Source organism: Marmota flaviventris, chromosome 10, assembly GCF_047511675.1.
Source record: "Marmota flaviventris isolate mMarFla1 chromosome 10, mMarFla1.hap1, whole genome shotgun sequence".
Classification (NCBI taxonomy): Eukaryota; Metazoa; Chordata; class Mammalia; order Rodentia; family Sciuridae; genus Marmota; species Marmota flaviventris.
This window is the reverse complement of record NC_092507.1, coordinates 35,526,362-35,550,387: the sequence shown is the minus strand read 5'-3', so window position 1 is coordinate 35,550,387 and position 24,026 is coordinate 35,526,362. Positions and strand designations below refer to the sequence as shown.

The window sequence follows — 24,026 nt, the reverse complement described above, 5'->3', positions numbered from 1 at the left end:
ATAAGGTTGGGGGTGGGCAGGGAAACCATGCTTAGGAGTCCCCATGCTCAGCCTCACTGGCAAAGCAACAAAGTGCATTCACAAGCCCTTCTCTGACTCAACCAGGAAGAACTGACTCCAGGGAGGGGAGGGAACCTTCCAAAGGCGTTTCTGGATCTGTCTATGTTTGTGAAGGGTCACTAGCCTTCTGCCCCAATCAGCACTACCCCCAAGCAATCTACATGAATTTGGCTTTAAAGGAAAAGCTAAGAACTATTTTGTAGCATTGGACAGTGCTGTATGGATCAGAATGAAGGAGGTATGGCCACAGATTTGGCTACTTACTGAGACAGTGGAGCTAGGAGTGTTGGTTCCATAGCCTGAAGAAGGCAAAGAGGCCAAAGACCAGCGCCGTCCATCAGTCCTATGTAAGAAGAAGAATATTAGGTAGTTTCTAAAGGTCCCCACCCTGAGCCCAGGACCTGCCTGGCTATGTCCATCAGCATATTTGGGCAGTTGATTTGCTGGAGGCTTCTCCTCATCTCCAAACAGTACTGCTCCATCTAGCACACGTGCTCTCCTACAAGAGGCCTATTGATGTATGTTTTCCACTTCAGAGATGGACACTTCTAACTATGAATGAACCCATGGCTTAGATAAGAGTATCTATTATATAATACTGTGGTTTTGGAATAAATATTTTAATACTTTCAACTCATTCACTTTCAAAAAGAAGCAACATCAGAGTACTCTACCTGAAGGCATTATCGTAAGGACACAATGGTCACTGAAATGCAGCTATTTCCTTTTTGTTGAGATGGGTTTCACTATGTTGCTCAGGCTGGCCTCAAATTCCTGGGTTCAAGCAATCTTCCTGCTTCAGCCTCCAGAATAGCTGGAATTACAGGCATGAAGCACCACACCTAGCTTTATTTCCTTTTTGAAGACTATGTGAAGGGCTCTTGTTTTCCCAGGACACTGGGTTGATAGTAAGGAAAAAGCAGACCACCATCTGGATCTGAACTGAACATCAATAGACAGCAAATAGTTATAGGCCATCTAGGATCCATTAGGACCCATAAAATCAGTCTTTGAAAATGTTTGCCACAGAATGACAGTAACCTTACAAAAGAGGATGGAGGTGACATACCTTTGGTTTTATATGAAACTCTGGAGGTTTCCTTGCTTTCTCAAAAGTATGCCCCACAAAGCTCTTATCCCAAAGAACCACAATTACATGTTTTACTATAGCAGAGAAAGATTAAGGGGGTATCTGACTTAAAGCTTTTAAAACATAAACACGTGATTGTTTGCCTGGACTGTGGAAAGTGGCATAAAGTATTGTTTCATGTGGAGCTTGGGGGTACACAGCCTGCTGAGGTTGAAGCCAGATGAAATTTCTTCACTGCTACCGGCAGAATCTTATATCTATCAGCAATGGAAGACCTTTAGAAGTTAAGTTCTTACTACAATTTGCAGAGAAAACTCTGATACCCAGAGATTGGAATGATTTGTCCAAGACTTCTCAGAGTTACAGCAGGGGATGGGGAGTGGAGGAGGAAGGAAAAAAGGGAATAAATCTTGGTAGGGCTTCTCCTTTGGAAGCACTGCTCCCCACCCTTCCCAACACAGAGCAGCTTGTCCACTGTGTTCTGTAAGGGAAGAGCCCAGTGTTCCATGCCACATGCACATGACTCAAACTTCATGCCACCCAGGCAGCCAGCATGTGTAAATCAGAACTCTGCTGGAACCTTGTCTCTGAAGCAAAGAAATGTCCAGGAGGGTGATAAAATATGATGTTCTCTCTGATTCTTTGCTGGGCCCTGGGTACTCTATATAAGAAAGCCATTTAATTCCAGGAAAATAGAGCTCAGCAAAGATTAATGTAATTCAGTGTTGGATTTCCTAAGGCCTTATTAAATATACCTTTTCACTTGTGATTTTCAATCCTTTAGATAAAAATGGAAACCAACTGCATGGCAGTCACTTCTCTGTATACTGAAGAACAGGGGCTACCAGAATGAAATGTCACCATAGGATGTCTCTAGTTCCTCTGTCTGGCCTCCTCATTGGGAGACTGAGGAAAGTTGTAAGAATGCAGGTGATTTGTACCTAGGTTCAGAAGTTTGGAACTATTCAGTAGTTCCTGCCTCCAAGAATATGAGCTCTGAGTCTTGGTTCCAGCAGGTAGTGGATCCTATGAGGCCTCTTTGATAGATATGAAAGGCCCAGTGTTCATACCCACAGTCAGAGAAGAATCATCACAACCAGTTCTCTCACCAAGCACAAAATCACAAGCCACATTATCTGGCCATGCATAGCAGTGGTCCAGCCCCTCTCCCCATCATACCCACTATTACCTGTCTGCTCTGTGGCCATGGCTGTAGTGAAAAGATGTACATCACAGTGAGAACCAATGGGAACCAGAGATAGCAATTTGTTTGACCCCCAGCATTTGGTTTAACTTGATGAAGGCAAATTTTCTGTTTATAAATGTGTAGCAGTTGGAAGTAAAATGACCTCAATAACTAGGAACCAACAATTTTTAGTCCCTCTTTGGCATGGCTGAGGCATTCCTCTCCACCCCATCAATAACTAGCAGTTTTGGGCTGAGGTTGTAACTCAGCAGTAGAGCGCTCGCCTAGCACATGTGAGGCCCTGGGTTCGATCTTCAGCATCACATAAAAAAAAAAAAAGAAAGAAAGAAAGAAATATTGTATCCAACTACAACTAAAAAATAAATAGTAAAATAATAACTAGCAATTTTTCCTACAATGTTCTGTAGGAGGACAGCCCAGGGGTCTATGTTCCATGCACATGACTCAAATGTCATGCCTATGAGCGTAGACTTGAGTCAGTAGTAATACCAGGCCCCAAAGACTCCCAGTTGGTCCTGTTTTTGAAGCCTAAATCAAGTAGATATAAGGGCATCAATGGAACCTGCTATTCCCTCTACCTAGGATAGTCCCCAACTCTGTGACCTCACACCTAACATGGTAGCTGCTTCTTATCCTTCAGTGTGGCTTTATGTGACCACCAGTGGGGACTCACAGCCTACTCTCTTCTTATTCTTTCATGCAGCATCATGTTCTTTCCCTTCATGGTAATTATCAGAGCTTACAACTAAATATTTGCTTTTCATGTATTGTTTGTCTCCCTCATCACGCATTTGATCAATAAGCATTAATGCTTATTATGTACCAGGAGACACAGTTTTCAACAGATCAAGGTATTAAAGGTAACTTGATTCTGGTTGAGGTGAGAGAAAAAACATGAACAAAAGAAAATATTAAGAAATATTAGAAGTACTAGTTTAAAAATAAAATTGGATAATTTAATTGAGACTAACAAGGAGGTCCCATTAGATTGTGTCATTAGGAAAAGTTTCTCTAAGGAAATAATATTTAAGATGAGATATGAATGACAAGAATGAATTAACTAAGTGAACATCTGAGGGGACAACATTCCTTAGGAAGGAAACAAGTGCATAGACCCTATCTATTTTCAAGAAAGTAGGGATTATGACTATTTTGTTACCACTGTAAAACTAAGCACTCAGCATAGTGCCAAGCTCAAAGTCAGAGTTCAGTCAAAATTTATTGAATGAATGGAAAATGACTCAATGCCACTTCTGGGGGATCTGGTCACAGGTCCTGCTGTCCTAGTTCATACTTAATCTAGGCTACAGTTCATACACAGTCCAGGCAGAAAGTCTGGGATAAGTCTTTCCAGCTGTTCAGAAAAAAAAAAAAAAATCAATCCAACAGATTCTTATATTATAAGTGATACTACTTGAATCCCTGGTTAACTAATTGGAAGTTACATAGGGTAGGAGAGATGAGTCCGGGGAACACATCTGGATGAGGTTTCTTTTGAATAAAGCAGGGATCAGGAGGGGCACCCAAGTCAGTCATCAAACTTTTCCCTGCTCAAGGTGTATTCAACTACACAGAATCCTGGAGTGGAAGGGATATATTTCTTCTAGATTGTCATTTGAATAGTGAGTAAATGCTATTTCCAAAAGTCTGTTTTTTTGTCATGTCTTTTAAAAAAGTAGTGTAAATATTAAAACTATTCTTGCCTCAAGGTGTATTATGTTCTCCATTTATTAATAGCTCTAAATCTGGACTCATAATTGGAGTACTTAGTTTTTGGTACTTAAGACTGTAACCAGGAAAAAACTTAAAAGTTAAAAAAAAATTAAAAACTTGAACCAGGCGTAATGGTACATGCCTGTAATCCCAGCGAATCAGGAGGCTGAGGTAGGAGGATCACAAGTTCAAGGTCAGCCTCAGCAATTTAGCAAGGCACTAAGCCAGTTAGACCCTGTCTCAAAATATAAAGCTTTTTTTTAAAAAAAGGCTGGGGATGAGGCTCAGTGGTTAAATGCCCCTTGGTTCAATCTGATACCAATAAATAAATAAATAAATAAGAACGGAGCCTTGGCACACAGTTTAGATGGATTCTATCAACCTGTACTTCTCTAGAGGCCAGGTGATACCTTAGCCATGGGTGAAGCTGTCAAGATGATTATCCTGGGCCACAGACAGACTTACAGCACTTTCAGTGAGTAAATAAATAGCAGGAGGAATAAAAGCATGGCTCCGTATGTACCAAATCTTTCTAAATTCTTGGAAGGATAAGTGAAGACCCTGCAGTCTTTCTATGACCACACACAGGCCAGCTTTTCAAAGGTGAGCAGTGAGGAATGTCAGGCCCTTCCAGTCCCTTGGAACACACTGAGCTAGAGAAGTAAGAGTACACCTTTTGGTCCTCCAGGGAAGAGAGCCCATTTTCCCACTGATCAATTGAGGACAGCTATCAGTTGAGGTATAGTGTTTTGGAACATACTTTTAGGACACCAGGGACATATGATTAAGAATTATAAAAATAAATCTAGTTCTTAAATTTATTCTCCCATTCCAACATTCAAATGCAAATACATAGATTACACAGAAAGCAAAACTTGAATAAAATGATTATAATCTGGGAGAGAAAAGCAGGGAAGGATTTTGATGGCTGGTAATCCAAGGTAACTCACTTGAAAGTGCACTGACTTATAGGAGGAATCTGATATTCAACTAACATTCATGCAAGTGTACCACATGTGTTATTCACAGACGAAGTTTTCTTGCAACTTACCTACGGGCAGGAACAAAGGAAAAGTGAGCAGGTGTATTAGGAGAGAAATTCCGGGGGCTGTCCAAAGGACTGTTACCTGAGGATGGAATAAGAAAAAGAAACCCTCTGAGAGGTTCCCTTCTGAGGAGGGCTGACATGATCTTTAGGCAAGAAATCTTCCTTTCCCATTGGCAATTAACATATCTTATTATTTTTTCAGGCCACCATCAGTTTACAAATTCTGTCTTTGTAAAGATTTGGTAGCCCACAGGTTTTCTCCCTTGTTCCCATGGTGCCTATAAGAATCCACATCTCTCAGATATCCATTCTAGATCCAGCAGCAACTTACCTATTTCCTGTCCTTCTAGGAACACCTCAGGTTCCAATCTGCCTTGTTAAGTTAACCCAATTTTCCAAAGGCTTCAAGAGCTCCTTTAGTGCAGATGGTACGGCTAAATGCTCAAACATTTCTCCAAGGGCAACAGGAATCCTAGTCCAAAGTCTTGCACATTCATCTCTGCATACTGCATCCAAGGAGCTAAACCAGAAGCCTATGTGCTTTAAGCAGAAGCAGAGTTCTCAGGTGGGGACTCAGGAGTTACCTTAAAACAGATAATACTTAAGTCCCCCAAGTCTGCAAAGTACACCCAACCTTCTGATGATGTAGGAATCACTGCCATCTCCTCAATTATGTTTCATGTGTCCCCTGTAACTTAAAACTCAGAAGTTCTGAACAAAACTGTGTGCTTATTTTTGTATTAGTCACAATAGTTCTTGAACCTATCATACTTCTCTGTTCTGTCTTCCAGCTCAGGCTAATACTTAGGAGGACCTACTTGGCAGAAATTGTCTGTATGTTTCCACCCGAAAGCTCACTTTGAAGTAAGCACCATATTTCATGATGTGCTGACACTTCATAAACCTAAATAATTAGATATATGGAGGGGAAATGGTGGAAACAAGGTTTCTCACTGCTGGGAGTGGAAATTTACAGAAAAGCAAAGTGAAAAAGCAAAAATGATCCATGTGATAATGGATTAGTTGGAGACAACAGGAAGAACTCATGTTTAATAGAAATACAGATGGTTACATAGAAATGTTTATAGATATATGTATATACATAATTTAGTATATATACTAATATTATATTTGATCTTTCAGCTAAGGACTAAAAGAAAGGATACTCCAGTAACAAAGCTTATCTAACTCCCAGATCTTGGTTTTTAACATTATTTCCAATAAAAAGTCCAGGGTTCCTTGGAGAAATGGCTGATTCTAGAACTGGGACCAGAAAAAAAAAGTATATATATATATATGAATTTTAAGCCCAATGACTAGAGTATTTCATAGTATCAGAAGGTAAGGAAGTGATAAACATGTTGATGGGTGTTATGTCAAAGGGGAGCAGGAGCCAACTGAAAGAACATCCAATGGTCAAAGAGAAAGAATTTGAGCAACTAAAAAGATCCAAACTAGAAAATAAATATCTACAGGTCCATACTGATTAAATAAATTGAGAAGTGGGAAAGATGATCAGTAAACATTGAACACTTGAACACTACCAACTACCCTGACCTCATAATACTTATAGAACACTGCACCAAATAATAGCAGAATATACATTCTTTTCAGGATCATACAATAAGATTCAATAAATTTAAAAGAGTTTAAGCCATACCAAATCTGTTTTCTGACCACAATTATATTGAATAGGAAATTAGTTAACAGAAAGACCTCTGGAAAATCCCCAAATATTTAGAAACTAAACAGTATATTTCTAAATAAATTGTGGATCAAAGAAGAATCAAAAGGGAAATTATAAAAGTGTTCTGAACTATTAAAAATGAACATGTAGCCAGGCAGTGGTATACATCTGTAATCCAGAAACTAGGAGGCTGAGGCAAGAGGATCATAAGTTCAAAGCCAGCCTCAGCAGTTTAGTGAGGCCTAAGCAACTTAGTGAGACCCTATTTCAAAATAAAAAATAAACAGGAGGGGCTGGAGATGTGGTTCAAGTGTTAGAGTGCTAACCTGGCTTGCGCGGGGCATTGGGTTTGATCCTCAGCACCACATAAAAATAAAAAAAAGATATTGTGTCCACCTAAAACTAAAAATATAAATATTAAAAAAATAAAAATGACTGGAGATATGGCTCAGTGATTAAGCACCCCTAGGTTCCATTCCTGGTAGCAAAAAAAAAGAAAAAACAAATAAAATAAAAATCAACATATATCAGAAACCACTAAAGCAGATCTTGGAGAGAAAATTCATGCCTATATGAGAAAAGAAGGACTCAGTTCAATGAGTCCTCAGCTTTTATCTTATGCAATTAGAAAAAGAAGAGCAAATGAAACCCAGGAGAAAGGAAATCATAAAGTTCACAGCAGAAATCAATTGATTTAAAACCAATGGAAAACAAAAGCACACACAGGTTTTCTTAGACTGACCAGGAAAAAAAATGACACAATTTTCAACATCAGGAATGAGAAAGGTGGCAGACCTTCAGCTAATATCATGGTTAATAGTAAAGAGAAAAATGCTCTAAGCCAGGAACAAAACAAGGATATCTTCTATTCAAGACTGTACTGGAGATTTAGCCAATGGAATAAGGTATGTTGTCTTTATTCATAGACAACGTGGATGTCTATGTAAATAATCTGACAGAATTTATAATGAAGCTACTAGATATGTGAGTCAGCAAGGCTTCAGGATTCAAGATCAATATACAAAAGTAAATTATATTTATATATACTAGGAATAACCAGAAATTGAAAATAAAATTACCATTTATGAGTGCCTAAAACTATGAAACACTTAGGGATAAATCTGACAAAAGACATACAAAACTAAACAAAACATTGTTGAGAAAAATTAAAGATGATCTAAATAAATGGAAAAAAACATATTCAAGGATCAGAAGATCTGATATTGTTAATAGATCAGCTCTCTAATTGAGCTACAGATTACTCACAATCCCAATCAAAAGTACCTTTCTGATGATCTGATTTTAAAATTCATATAGAAATGCAAAGGACAAGATGTTAGAGGAAAAACTGTATAATTCCATTTAGGTAATATTCTACAAAATTCAAACTAGTCTATAAGTGACAGAAGACAGATGGGTAGTTGCCTGGAGTTGGGAGGAGTCACAAAAGGTTAAGTGGAAACTTTTGGGAAATGACAAATACATTTCCTACTTTGTGGTGATGGCTTCATGAATATATAGCTACATATGTCAAGTTATCAAAGGGTATACTTTGATTATTGTATAATATGGCCCAGTGAAATCTGTTTAAAATAAATATAAATTAGTAAAACAAATATTTAAAAATATTTTATCCATAGTACAAAATTCTTTTTTCTTCTTTTGAGAGTGAAATGTGATTAAGTTGGCTCATATTTTTAGAAATCTTAGGGTATGTGTGTAGTGCTGGGGATCAAAACCAGGGCCTTGCAACATGCTAGGCAAGTTTTCTACCATTAAGCTGCCCCCAATCCTGTGGTTTGGTTTTTGAATTTAGATTTTGTGACTTAGTTTTATTACACATACAAAATACACCTTTCAAAGACATGTAGCTTCCTCAGAAGTGCATTGTTCAATCTGTTTCTTAGATCATGATACTACTTGTTTTTCAATTCTATTCAAAGAATGATATTTTTCTATGATGTCCAGCAATTCTTGTAAACAGAAAGGTTGTAGTTTTACATTTTTAGCAAAAATTGAACCTTACATTTGGAAGGTTAGAAATAGTCTATTTCCAATGTTTTTAAGTAGTGGTTTCATCGGTTTTTATGGGTACCATATTTTTTGGTCAACAAAAATCACATATAGATAGGAATATTTCAAAAAATGCTTTCTCTGTGGCATAGCTTTCTTTTTAAATGTAGCCACTTCTACACACAATGTTAAAATGTCACATTCACTCTAAAAAGACAAAGAATATTTTCTCTAACCTTTCCCAATTATCTTTTAAATAGCATACTATTAAAAATCACTAGCTAGTATAGAAAAAGTGTGAAAATTTGGATATCTTATTTTAAAATACTGCATTACATCATTTAGTTTGGCCATTATTTTAATTTGCTACAAGAGAACTAGTTTATTTCCTTCTTGTACACATTTTCAAAGGCCCCTCTATAGCTATTACAAAATATTGTAAAAATGCAATACTGCAATATGTTATTATATGCTGAAGGGTAGGAATGACTGAGGGTATGTCATGGAACTCCACTTTTTGCTCATGATATATCATGTACAACTTATGACATAGTCTGACAGATGGAGCAAAGAGGAGTAACTAGTATCAATCCATACTTTAAATATTTGTAAACCCAAATGCAATTCTTATATTTTATGATACAAATGTTTTAATATTTTCTCCTAAATTTAATTAATTTCCATCTGGGAATATTTTCTCCCACATTTTATTTTATTAAAACTTCTTTTATTTGGGAAAATGTTGTTACTGACAAATTCTTAGTAGAATGACAAGCACAAAGTGATACATCAGAAAAAGTGTCCCCCTTCAAAAGTTCAACAATCCACATGAAAAGTGATTAGGGACACATAAGGTCAAAATCCGAATGTGTTTACCTATAATTAGTTTACAAATACCTCTATATCAAAGGCTTTTTTTGAATCTTAAGTTGAATCCTTGATCACATCTACAGAATTAAAGGCACCACACATTATATCTTTATTACAATGTCAATGAGTATTTATTAATTTATCAATTTTTAAGGTTCTTAAATTTACTCAGAAGAATTTTAAAGAGCTGATTCACAATTCAACCTTTTATATGGCCAACGTCAAAGAAAGAAAATAGTTTCCAAGTTATGGAGTTGTTGCCAAGATATAGGCAAAAACAGGCCATTAAGTCTGTGACTGAAATCTTTGTCAAAAAGTCTCTGTAGTGCAAGGGGAAAATCATGGTGGATTCCTACCACCTGGTAACCCAGCAGATGACCAATGAGCATTCCTTCCTCCAGGACAGGATCCCAGTAGACTTTTTAAAATATTTTTTTAGTTGTAGATGGACACAATATCTTTATTTATTTATTTATTTATTTTTATGTGGTGCCGAGGATCAAACCCAGTGCCTCCTCATCTGTGCAAGGCAAGCACTATATTCCATTGAGCCACAGCCCCAACCCGGCTCCCAATAGACTTTAAGACCTATTCTAATAAAACCTCCACCTACCCAGTTCAACTATGACACCAAGTATACAGCCTTAGTGCAGACCCCATAGGTTAAGAGCAAAGTCCTCAATAAGACTACCTTACTAACCCTAAGTCTTGTGGGGATGAAGTAACTGAGACACAGGTATACTGCTGACTGGTCGTAAAATTGAGAATTTCATAGACTCCTGAGGTTCAGTAGTTCACTAGATCAACTCACAGAACTCAAGAAAATACTATGCTTATTATTACAGTTTTATTATAAAGGAACACTCAGGGAGAATGAGGTCTGGGAGGAAATGCAGAACTCCTGTGTTCTTGGAATCAAAGAGTGCCACCCTCTCACTCATTAATGTGTTCACCAACCAGGAAGCTTTACTGAGCTTTGGTGCCCGGAGTTGTTATTTTTAATTAATTAATTAATTAATTAATTAATTTTACAGTTGGTGTCCAGAGTTTTTATTGAGATTTCATTACATAGTTCAACTCAATCTTACACCCCTATGCCTTTCTGCAGGGAAGGCTGGCCCAAAGTCACATCCTTCTAATTATATGGCTAGTCTTTCTGGTGACCAGCACTCAGGATGAAACTATCTAGGGACCATGAGTCACCTCATTAGCAAAGCAACACTCCTAAGTCTCGGAAAATTCAAAAGCATTTAGAAGTGTGCAAGAACTTAGGACAAAGACTACAAAAATTCTTTATTATACCACAGATGCTGAGCCCTAAAAATACCTGTGTTAACTTTATTGTGTTTCCTCTATTTCTCTTAATATTTACTTTGCCTTAAAAAAGCTAAAGTTGCTACTACTTATGGCAGAATAAAAATCATTTGATTTGGTCTTATCATGGGGAAGATTGTAAGATGTCAGAATATTAACATTTAAAAAAATTTTAAACCAATTCTTAATGTCTTACCATTTTCAGTTCTAGCCCCAGAAAACACATCAGTGAGAAGAACTGTTTCTTTAAGATAGCCAGAAGTGGCTCAATAGTACAAAAAATTTGATAGAAAACCCAGCATCCCAGGATGTAGGCTTTTTCAACTTTATCAAGCATTTTAGTGGTTGGAGGAGGCAGTTCAAAGGCAAGACATCATGCACCCCAGAGAAATAAGTTATAATGAAACAACAAACACACAGAACTGGGAAGGTTGACCTTGAAGCAGCTGCTTCCCGACACAGTTTAGTTATAAATGAATACAATTATATAGCAAACACCTGTGTAAACAGCACCTAGAGTAACAATGCTACCTTCCAAAGCCTATATATAATCTTCTCAGTCAAAACCCCAACACTTCTCTACTTAGAGTCAACATTATCTTGATTTTTATAACAGATATTTCCTCACAGTTTTACCAACTAAGAACGCATCTCTAACTGCTTGAATTTCTCTCAATTTAAAAAAGTGCGATATAATTTACATATAAAATTCACCCCTTTAAAACTTCTTTTATTTAGGGGGTACTAGAGGTTGAACCCAGGGGTGCTTTACTACTGAGCCACATCCTCAGCCCTTTTTTATATTTTATTTAGAGACAGGGTCTCACTAAGTTGCTTAAGGCCTCATTAAGTTGCCCAGACTGGCCTTGATCTTGTGAATCCTTCTGCCTCAGCCTCCAAATTGCTGGGATTACAGATGTGTGCCAATCACAGCATCCTTTTATTTTAAAATTTTATTTATATTTTGTTTTTATGGTCCTGTGGGTTGAACCCAGGGCCTCACACATGTTAGGCAAGTGCTTTTTCCCTTTCTTTCTTGACTTTCTAGTTGTATTTTGTACTATTACTCCATCGAAATGGCTAATCAATGTCAACACTGGCATCAACTGTTATGTCTAACTGGCAATTCTCAGACTTCATTTCACTGGATTTGTACACAGCATACATCCTCTATTCCTTGAATACTTTTTTAAAATGTAGATTTCAGGACACCATACTTTCTAAGTTATCCTCTTTCCTGTCTTCTCTCGCCTTATTCCCCTGATCTCTAATAATGGGGATGTTCAAGGGCTCAGATCTTTTTTTTTTTTTTTTTTTTTTTTGGTACTGGGAACTGAACTCAGGGGCACTTGACCACTGAGCCCCAGCCCAATTTTGTATTTTATTTAGAGTCAGGGTCTCACTGAGTTGCTTAGTGCCTCGCTGTTGCTGAGGCTGGCTTTGAACTCGTGATCCTCCTGCCTCAGCCTCCCAAGTCACTGGTATTACAGGTGTGTGCCACCACGCCTGGCACAAGGGCTCAGATCTTGTACCTTTAGTCTTTTCTGTTTATGTTTATTCTTTTGTGATCTCATTCAGACCATAGCTTCAAAATCTTTTTTTTTTAAATATATATTTTTAGTTGTAGATGGGCACAATACCTTTATTTTGTTTATTTATATGTGGTGCTGGGATTGAACCCAGTGCCTCACGCATACTTGGCAAGCGCTCTACTGCTGAGCCACAATCCTGGCCCCAAATCCTTTTATACACTGAAAAGTCCAATGTTTTTATCTCCTGTCCTTAACTTCTTCCACGAAATCAAGACAAACGTGAATTACTCACAGAGATGTACAGATGATATGGGCTAGAAAGATTTGAGGTGGTGCCTAGAGAACAGGAAAGAAACTGAAATCATAAAGACAAGACCTAATGAATATGTCCAGGGTAAAATGTTTGAGGAAGCATAAAGGAGTTCACTGGAAGATAGGAATTCAAAGAACTTGAGCGGCTGGAAGATCATGAAGAATAATACAGGAATAGAACTGCAGAGAGTAATATGAGACAAGAGTTAAAATTTCTACAAAGGCAATATGTGGAGACTTTTATAGCAGCAATGATGGGTACTAAGTGATATAACTTAGTGGTATAAGATTAGAACCTTGGGGGATTAAGAAGGAAGGACAGAGAGTAATGAAAAGATGAAAGAGTATACCTACTTTTACTCCTCAACTCAATGGTATGAAGTGTGGGAGAGAACAGAGCTTACTAATACTTGAGCTGGCTGCTGGACAAGCAGTGTTCTCCCTCTCCTTTCCTCCTATGATTCCATTAGAAGAGAATGTTCAGAGAACAGATTAAAAATACAAAAGATAATTGGAAGGATTTCTAGAGTCAGAGAGGCATGAGATTAAGGGAAAAAAGAAGAGGGAATGTTCATAGGTTTACATTAACTAAGTACAGAAGATGTGGGGTGGGGTGTGGTAACTTGGGGTTATGAGGGTTGACACAAACAAGATTAAGAGATAATGAAATTAGCCCAACTGGATTCAGGAAGATAGAGGTGAAGTAACTGCAAGTGTTAAGGAGTAGAGAGGGGTGGATTACTAGGTGTTGAGGAAGCAACCATCACACCACCTGTCACCCCTTTGGGGATTGCTCAATCAGTGCCCTGGGACTGGAGCATCACCTTATATGGGAGCTGGGTGCTGAGCTATTGTTTGGAGCCAGATTCTTCTTCTTGTTAAGGGAAATTTTTCTCCTATATTGGCTAGGCAGTAACTTCTTTGTATTGCTAAGTGTGTGTTCATATGACACCTCCAGTATATCTGAAAGGAATGGGATTTTTGCCTGCAGCAGAAGAGTATTGTGTGTGGTCCAGTTCCCTGCACAGGTTATTGGAGAGACCCAACAGCCATGGGAGACTGATGCACAATATAGACACTGATCTTTCTGTGTCTCTTCTCCTGTGAAGAAAATGTTTCAACCAGTGCCCTAAATGTTGACTCCTTCTTGGTAACTTAGAACCAACAGAAGCTGCAGCAGCCTGAGGTCTGTCGATTCACTCTGATGGTTGGCACTGATATGGTCTTGCTGCCCTTCACATAATGGAAGTCCTTAACATGCATTGGCAGATGGATCTTATTCCTTGATAATGGAGGGGTGCTTCATCTAGAATGATAGGGGCTAAAGGCTTAAGGAAAGCACACCTGTAATCCCAGCATATTAGTTTAAAATCAGTTAGGGGATACATACAACATAATTAAAATATGTATTCCCTCTGACCTATTGATGTTATTCTTAAAAATTTGTACGGTATATTCTTTTTTTTTTTTTTTTGACCTTTTCAATGTTTTATTCACTTACATCATTCAATACACTTTCACTCTATAGGTTCTTTTTTTTTTTTTTTGCCATACGATTTATTTTTATTTTTTTTAGTCATACATGACAGCAGAATGTATTTTGACATATAATACATACCTGGTGTACAGTATATTCTAAAACTTGGAAATTCCATACTTACACTTAAATCCTAAAAAAATATATTTGTATGTATATACAAAAAATACATGAGGAAGGATATCTGCTGAAGCATTGACTTTAACAGTGAAAAACTAAAAACAATCTGGGCTGGGTTTGTGGCTCAGTGGTAGAGCACTTGCCTAGTGTATGGGAGGCCCTGGGTTCGATCCTTAGCACCACATAAAAATAAATAAATAAAGGTATTGTGTCCAACTACAACTAAAAAAAAAAAAACAACTAGGGCTGGGGTTGTGGCTCAGCGGTAGAACGCTCACCTAGCACATGCGGGCCCCTGGGTTCGATCCTCAGCACCACATAAAAATAAATAAACAAAAGGCATTGACTGGGTACAACTAAAAAAATATATATTTTAAAAAAAACAACTAAAAACAATCTGAATGTCTGAGCTAATTATCAATTTAATGTAGCTCAGCTCCAAATTCATCCTTCAATATCTGCTCTATAATAAAAGAGATAATTCTTTTAAGCATTTACCTGTTATAGTGAAAAAATGTCAACCTTCTCAGTAGAGAGTGCTGCAGGGGCACTGCAGAAAGAAGAGGTTCCAGGTACTAATTCTACCACCACACTATTGTCAGCATCAGGAGTGAAGACATGTGGTAGCACTTTGTCCTGATCACATGCTGATAAACTTGCAGCCCGGGACCAACCTGATGATCCCCTTTCCACAACCCTACCTACAAGGATACCGTGTGCTGTAGTCCCACATTAGTTCCCCAACTACCTCTGATTGTCTGCTGTATCTCCTGTCCCCCAGGGTTTGTCTTCCATGGCCTTCCTTCAGGTACAGTGTTCTTTAGGCTTCTGGCTTACAGCAGCCACTTCCCCTCTCTGGAGCCTGACCTTGGCTTTGACTTGTCTATGCTCCAGAGGGCTGCATCCTGATTGCCAAGTGATTGTGGACCAGCTCTGGCCCTGGAAAACCAGAAAAGATCTTTGCCACTCAGTGAGGAGCAACTACATACTCTCCTCTATATCCTGCATAGAAGAGGCTAAATCCATCCTAGAGAGACCTCTTTCCAAGTCTGTTCTTCCTTGGGTACTCTTGTTCAGCTTTAAAGTTTCACCTGTTCAAATCACCGTCTGTTTTTTTGCCTCCTAATTAGACCCAGATGGACTTTAGTCTGATTCCAATTTCTGGTCTGGAATGTAAAGAGGTTAGGAATTGCTACTCTGTTCTAACAAGTAAAAATATGAACAAACTGAAAAAAACAATTCTTTTTAAATCTGTCAGCAAAATGAGGTTACAGGGCAAATCATTGCTCACCAAACTAGAAAGACAGAGAGGCAGAAACAGAATCAGAATTCACTAGATCAGAAACTCACAAGCAAAAACTTTCATGGAAACAAGTGCCAAAGCAGGAAAACCTCAACTGTAATTGATAAACTGCTGAAGGTTCAATGTGGATTATGCTGAGGGTTAAAAACTCCAGAGGGACCCAGTCATAGACAGTCTCCCACATGTTCATAAGGTGGTTTTTCCGTTTTGTTTTGTTTTAATGTTCATAGTTTTATCCACAAGAAATTCACCAGGACCTCCAGGAGCCCAGCTAAGAATTTTAAAGATTATATTAATATGCTAATGGCTTGCATGGAAGAGTAAACAGCATAATAAATGCAAACAGAAGGACATTCTAAGCATCAAAAGGAACTGTTAAAGAAAAAAAAAAAACTTCACTATAACAGGATTAAAGAATGCTTTTGGGGGCTGAGGCTGTGGCTCAGTAGTAGCACATTCACCTGGCATGTGTGAGTCCCTAGGTTCGATCCTCAGCACCACATAAAAATAAATAAATAAATAAAGGTATTATGACTAACTTTACAACTGAAAAAATAATTTTTTTTAATAAAAAGAATGCTTTTGATTGGTTTATTAGCTGATTGAGCATATCTGAGGGAAGACTCTCTGAGCTCAGAAATGACAATAGAAACTTTCAAAACTGAAAAGCAAAGGGAAAAAAAAATTGGGTAAGGGCAAAATACCCAAGAATTGTGGACTAAAAAAGGCATAAATACATGTGATGAGACTATAAGAAAAAGAGAGTCAGGAACAGAATAATATTTGAAGGACTAATGACTGAAAATTTCCCAAAATTAATGTCAGACAAGAAGCCACAGATCTAGGAAGCTCAGAAAACATCAAACAGAATAAATTTTGAAAATATGATATGAAGGCATATGATATTTAAATTAGAGAAAATCAAAGATAAAAATTCTTCAAAGAAGTTGAAGGAAAAAAATACTACCTATAGAGGAGCACAGATAAGAATGATATTCATCTTGCCCTTGGAAACTGTGTAAGCAAGAAGATAGTGGAGAGAAATATTTAAAGTGTTGAAAGAGAAAAGAAAGACCAACTTAAAATCTGCATCTTGTGAAAATTATTCTTAAAAAATGAAGATGAAATATTTTCTCAAACTAAAAACAAGGGATTTTGATACCTTGCCTTCCAAAAAATGTTAAAAAAAAATTCAGAGAGAAGGAAAATTACAAGGGTTGAGAAACTAAGCCCTGCAGAAAGAGTGAGGAAGCATCAGAAAAGGAATAAGTGGCCAGGCCTGGATGCACATGCCTGCAATCTCAGCTACTAGGGAGGCAAAGACAGGAGAATCACAGGTTGAGGCCAGCTTGGGCAATTTAATGAGCCCTGTCTCAACATAAAAAATAAAAAGGGCTGGTAAAAATAGCTCAGTGTTACAGTGCCCCTGGTTCAATGCCCAATTATGGAGCAAGGAAGGAAGAGAGAGAAGGGAAGGGAAGGAAGAAAAAGAAGTGAAAATAAAATAAAATTTCTCTCTACTCTCCCTCCCCCTTTCTTCTTCCTTCTGGGGATTGAAGGATTGAGTCCAGATGCCCTTAACCACTGAGCCACATCCCCAGACCCTCCCTCTTTTAAATTTTGAGACAGGGTCTCACTAAATTGCTTAGGTCCTTGCTAAAATGCTAAGGCTGGCTTTGAACTTGTGAACCTTCTGCCTCAGTCTCCTAAGCCGCTGGGATTACAAGCATGTGTAACCATGCCCAGCTACTTATTTTTGTTTTTTATTTTGAGATAGGGTCTTGCTAAGTTGCTGAGGCTGGCCTCAAATTTGTGATCTTCCTGCCTCAGCCACCTGAGTTATCAGGATTACAGAAATGTGCCACTGCACCCAGCTGCTTATTTTTCTCATTCTAAATCCATCTAACAGATAATGGGAGGTTTGTTCAAAATAATAATGGCATCAATGTATTCAATTGTGGGGGTGTGTGTATGTTTATTTGTAAGTAAAATGAATGATTTAAGTATATTTTGGTTTTATAAGGTTTGTTATTATAAGATGAAGTGGTATACTGGTGTATAAAAGTAGACTTAGATTATTTGTCAATTTGTATCACAAACTTCAGGGCAACAATATTTTGGTGGGTGGTACTACGGACTGAACCCAGGGTTCATCCCAAACCCTTTTTATTTTATTTATTTTTTAATATTTAAAACAGAGTCTTGCTAAATTGCCCAGGCTGGACTGGAAATTGTGATACATCTGCTTCAGTTTGTTGAGATGCTGGTACTACAGACACGTAACCCATGTACCCAATTTAGGGCAACAATTTTTTAAAAAATTAAAACATTTTATATAATAGTCAAAGTACTTACCAGTTTTCAGAAGGCAAATTAAATATCTCAGACTATGAATCCAATAACACAAAAAAGATATTTTACATTTTCCTTGTTTTGTTGATTTGTGAAATCTTGACCTCATGGTAAATCACTGATATATGCTAGTTGATTATGAGTAAGATATATACTCTAAAAAGCACAGATTATTTAGATTATTTTAATATTAGTTTTAAATATGCAAAGCTATAACTAAGCTTTTATGGGCTAGGGTTGTAGCTCAGCGATACAGCACTTGCTTAACCATGTGTATTTTTAGTTGTGAGTGCACACAATATCTTTATTTTGTTTATTTAGGGTTTTCTTTTTGTTGTTTATGTTTTTTTAATGTGTTGCTGAGGATCAAACCCAGTGCCTCACAGGTGCAAATGCTCTACCACTAAACCACAACCTCAGCCCTCAGGATAGTTTTGATTTGCATGTCTTTCATTGCTAATGATGTTGAACATTTTTTCATATATTTCTTGGCCATCTGTATTTCTTCTTTTGAGAGTGGCCATTTGGTTCATTTGTTAATTGGGTTATTTGGTTTTTTGGTGTTAAATTTTTTGAATTCTTTATATATTCTGGAAATCAATCCTCTGTCAGAAGAGTAGCCAGCAAAGACTTTTTATCATTTCTGTAGGTTCTCTCTTCACATTTTTAATGGTTTCCTTTGTTGTGCAGAAGCTTTTTAATTTGATGCCATTCCATTTTCTAATGCTTAGAATTATTACCTGAGCTTTACATGTCCTATTAAGAAAGCTGGTGTCTGATCTTATATGCTAGAGTGTTGAACCTACATTTTCTTCTAGGAGTTGATAGTTTCTGATCTAATTCCTAAGTCTTTGGTCCATTTTGATTTGACTTTTGTGCAGGGGGAGCAATGAGGGGCTAGTCTCATTCTTCTACATGTGGATAACCAGCATCATTTGTTAAAAAAGCTGTCCTGTCCTTTTTCCAATGTACGTTTTGGGCACCTTTGTCAATGACTGTATCTGTGTGGGTTTGTCTCTGTGTCTTCCGTTTTATCTCACTGGTTTATGTGTCTTTTTATTTATTTATTTTTTGTTGTTGTTGTTGTTTTTGTCAGCAAAGTGCAGTTTTTGTTACTATAGCTCTGTAGTTAGATAGCTGAAGTCAGGCATTGTGATGCCTCTAGCTGCTTTTTTGGCTTAGAATTGCTTTGACTATTCTGGGTCTTTTATTTCTCCAAATGAATTTTAGGACTGTTTTTTCTAGTTCTGTGAAGAATATCATTGGTATTTTGATGGGGATGGCATTGAATCTGTATATTGCTTTGGGAGTATGGCCATTTTATCAATATTAATCATGTCTACCAATGAACATGGGAGGTCTTTCCCTCTTATGCCTCTTCAGTTTCTTTTTTAATATTCTATAATTTTCACTGTACATGTCTTTCACTGTCTTGGTTAGATTTATTCCTAGGTTTTGTTTTCTTTTTCTTTTTTTCTTTGAGGCTACTGTGAATGAATCTGATGATTTGGGTTCTCAGCAGATTCATTATTGGTGTATAGACCTGATGTTTTTCTCTTGAGGCTTTTAAAATTCTACTATGTGTTAGGCATTTTAATTATAATGTGTCATGGAGAAGTTCTTTTTTAATATTGTCTACTTGTGGTTCTGAATGTCTCTTATATGTGGACATCCATCTGATTCTCAAGGTTTGGAATTTTTCTGTTATTTTTTCCCTGAAGAGGTTATGCATCCCTTTAACCTGTATCTCACAATTCTCTTTAATTCCAATGATTCTTAAATTTGGCCTTTTAATGTTGTCCCAGAGTTCTTGTATATTCTGGTCATGTTTACTTATTTTCTTTTCTTTAATACTGTCTAAATAAATGTTCAAGGCCAGCCACTTGTCTTCTAGCTCTGAAATTATGTCTTCAGCATGGTACTATTAGAGAAAATTTCAGCTGAACCTTTTGATTTATTGTGTCTTTTATTTCCAAGATTGCTATTTTGTTGTTTTGCAATACCTCTATCTCCTTATTGACTTTTTCATTCATATCTTACACTGATTTCCTTGATTCCTCAGGGTGTGTGTGTGTGTGTGTGTGTGTGTTTGTGTTCTCTTGGAATTCACCCATCTTTTTTTGGTGGGGGGGATACCAAGGATTGAACTCAGGGGCACTCCATCACTGAGCCACATCCCCAGTCCTATTTTGTATTTTATTTAGAGACAGGGTCTCACTGAGTTGCTAAGTGCCTTGCTGAGCTGGCTTTGAATTCACAATTCTCCTGCCTTAGCCTCCTGAGCCACTGGGATTACAGGCGTGGGCCACCTTGCCTGGCCTCACCGATTATTTTTATAATCCTTCTTTGCATTCTTTATCTGATATCTCATTCACTCAATAGCTTTGGAGTCAGTTGTTAGTGAACTGTGAACCTTAGCAGGCACTGTGTTACCTTATTTTTTTCATGTAGATTGAGACCCCGTGTAATTGTGGTATCCACGGCCTTTGTGTTAATTTTGTTTTTGCTATAGGAGTGGGTCCATGAGTGGGATCGAGGATCCCCTTCCACCCAGCCATTTCTGCTTAGGGCCTGGTCATTAATTTGGGGGGGGGGGGCGTTATGCTTTTCTATTCTTTGTATTAAAGTATTGCTGAAGTTTGAGTGTGGTTGATTTGTATGTGGAACAAGGTGTGCTTCTGGGTAGAAAGAGTTTAGCAGCAGAATCTCTAGTCTATGAATTTGTAGTGTCCCTATAGATTCCCAGCACCTCAAAGAAAAGCACAAAACAAACAATAGCAACAACCAAAGCAAACAATATGTAGAATTGAATGAACACCCAGGGCCTACTATTACATTCACAACACTACCACAGAACAAGAATGGGGAGGCAGCAATTGCCAACGTAAAAAACAAAAATCATGAACTAGATCTGTGATTAAAGTAAAAAGTAGGTGCCAACCACATCATCCACAGCACTAATAACTGCAACAACATGAGTGATGGCAGCAGGAGTTATATAAACCAAATAGTTCTAAATTATGGTAAAAATACAGTTCATTAAGAGAAAAGAAAATGTAAGAGAGAAAAAAGTAATAGAAGAAAGTTTAGAATGTTCAAGGTGTGAATAGAGAGAGTGCAGTCAGTGATGGTTATAAGAGGAGAAAAAAATAGGAAAATAATGTAGAGGGAGAAAGAAAGAACAGGAGAATCTAGCTGATAGTAGGGAAAGAAAGGAGAGAAAGAGAAACAATCAAAAACCCTAACCCTAGGGCTGGGGTTGTGGCTGAGCGGTAGAGTGCTCACCTAGCACATGTGAGGCCCTGGGTTCGATCCTCAGCAACACATAAAAATAAAGTTAAAAATGAGAGGAAAAAAATGAGCTGGCAAAGTAAGAAAACACACACATACACACACAAAAAGATTCTTTTTTTTTTTTTTTTTTTTTTTTTTTGATACTGAGGATTGAACTTGGGGGCACAGTACCTCTGAGCTACATCTACAGCCCTCAACTTTTTATTTTGAGACAGAGTCTCACAAGTTGCTTAGGACCTTACTAAGTTGCTGAGGCTAGTCTTGAACTTGTGATCCTCCAACCTCAGCAACCCAAGTTGCTGGTATTAAAGGTGTGCACCATTGTGCCCACTGGAAAAAAGATTCTTAATGAAAAATAAAAATCTTTTCCACAGAAGTGGTCAAAACCATCAACAAGGATGGATGATCACTGCCTATGCCTGACTGTCCTTTCAGTTTCTTCTTGGGCTATGTACTAAGAGAAATAGAACATGACCATGCCAGAACAAGGGCTGTGGGTTGTTAACCCCTTACTCTTTTTGTTTTACTCACTGAGCTCCCAGCTGGAGTGGCCTAAAACTGAAGCTGACTAAAATAGCTCTCATTATTCCCTTCTTACCAGTAGAAGGTAGGAAGGAATGGTAAGAACTGTCGATCAGAGTTTTGTCTAGACAGACCAGATGCATTCTGCTTGGTACACCCTAGACCATAAGGTAGGCACTTGCTGGGACAGTATGGCAATGCTTGCTTTGATCTTCTGGGTTCCCACAGCAGTAAACTGCAACGTGGCCTTTCAAGATGGTTCCTGTCAGCTTGCCAATTAAGAAATACAACACTGAGATTCAAATTCAATATTGGATAGTCAGAATGTCTTAGAGACCCAGAAATTTGGGTACATTAAACAAAGAAGAAAGAGTACACTGGAGCCAACTGACTGTGGCAGCAGCAATGATAGCAGCAGCGGTAGCAGCACTGGCACCAGAGAGGGAGGGAGAACACAGAGAGAAAAAGATTTGGCATGGAAAAACCTGAGCTCAGAAAAGCAGCCTGAATTTAGCTGATCCTGAGGGCTCCACTGTACACTGGGCTTCAAAAGTGCTCTGTTTCTCAAGTAGCAGCAGAGAGCTGACTTACCATCTTGATGTGGCCAAGCTGCAGCTGCAGGGTGTGTTGATCTAATTTTTCCAGAGCAGATACCACCAACACTGTCCCTGAGGCTTGATTAGACCCAATCCCAACCAACTAGAACTCCCCTCACAGAACTCTGCAGCAGCCTACTCTGGAAGTTCATCAATTTTGTCTTTTTAGACAAAACTCCAGCTGACAGTATTTCCCATTCCATCCCACCTCATACTGGTGAGAAGGGAAGCTTCGACTCATTTCAACCAGCTTCAATCCTGGGTTACTCAGCTGGCAGCTCAGAAAGAACACAAAAAGAAGGGGTTAACAACCCCCAGTCCTTGTTCTCACTGTCAGTACATAGCTCAAGAATAAACAGACAGTCAGATATAGACATTGACCATCCATTCTCATCAATTATTTTGACCACCTCAGTGGAAATGATTCATTCTTTTTTCCTTTTCAGCTGTGTGTGTGTGTGTTTGTGTGTGTGTGTGTGTTTTCTTGCTGTGCTGATTTGTTCATGGACATATACATACATACATATTTGTTTCTTTTTCTCTCATTTTTAGCATTTTTTAAATGTAGTTATTTTTCCTTGCCTTATCTTTTGAGGGTTAGGATTTTTGGTTTGTATATTTTTGTTTTGTTTTATATTGTTTTCATTTGTTTGTTTCTCTTTCCCTCTTCTGCTAACAAATTCTACTATTCTCTTTTCCTCTCTTCCTTTACTTTGTTTCTATTTTTTCTTCTTTGAACTTATAACCATCACCTGCTACATCTCTTCTGCATTCTCTCTGTTGACTTTTTTAAATTATAAACTCTTTCTACTTTCCTATCACATTTTTCTCTCTTAACTAAATTGTATTTTTACAATCTTTTAGAATTAATTGGTTATATAAATCCCACCCCCATAATTAAGGCTAATATAATCATTACTGCTGTGGATGACATAATTGACACCTATTGTTTGTTTTAAAGTCAGATCTAGTTCACAGTTATTATTTTTACTGTTGACAATTGCTCACCCCACCATTTTGTGTGTGTGTATAGTAATTAATGTTGAAGAAACTGGGTATTTAATTTAATGTTGTATATTGTTTACATTGGTTGTTGCTATTGTTTTTTACCTCTTGTTTTGTAAGCTGCTAGGAACCTACAGGGACACCACAAGTTCACAGGGTAGAGACTTTGCTGTTCAACCACAAATTAATGACACCCAATCTTCAGTTATATTTCAATATAAAGAATACAAGAGACAAAAACTCAAACTAACAACCAGATCTCAAGTGGAAACAGTTAGGGGTGGGCCCCTAGGTCTCAACTACAGATGTCCATTGCTACAGCAATAACAGAAAATTAACACAGAGGTTGTGGGAACCACACCTACAAGGGGGTCTCAATCCAGATAGCTCTAGGACACTTTGGCAAGTGAAGACTGTGCCCTAAAAAGGCCTACATATAAGAGTGGAATAG

At 37.8% G+C, this 24,026-nt stretch overlaps 1 protein-coding gene across 5 annotated transcripts in view; it reads right to left on the bottom strand.

Moving 5' to 3' along the window:
* The window catches only part of Mast2 (microtubule associated serine/threonine kinase 2), a 193,600-nt gene that overhangs the window by 25,328 nt on the left and 144,246 nt on the right, over nt 1-24,026 (bottom strand). For all 5 annotated transcript variants that reach the window (XM_027936929.2, XM_027936928.3, XM_027936926.3 and 2 more), the window contains exons 6-7: nt 5,122-5,197; nt 325-403 (exon numbers count right to left, since the gene is read on the bottom strand). In XM_027936929.2, the coding sequence (XP_027792730.2) occupies nt 325-403; nt 5,122-5,197 (155 nt within the window). The remainder of the gene's footprint in view (nt 1-324; nt 404-5,121; nt 5,198-24,026) is intronic.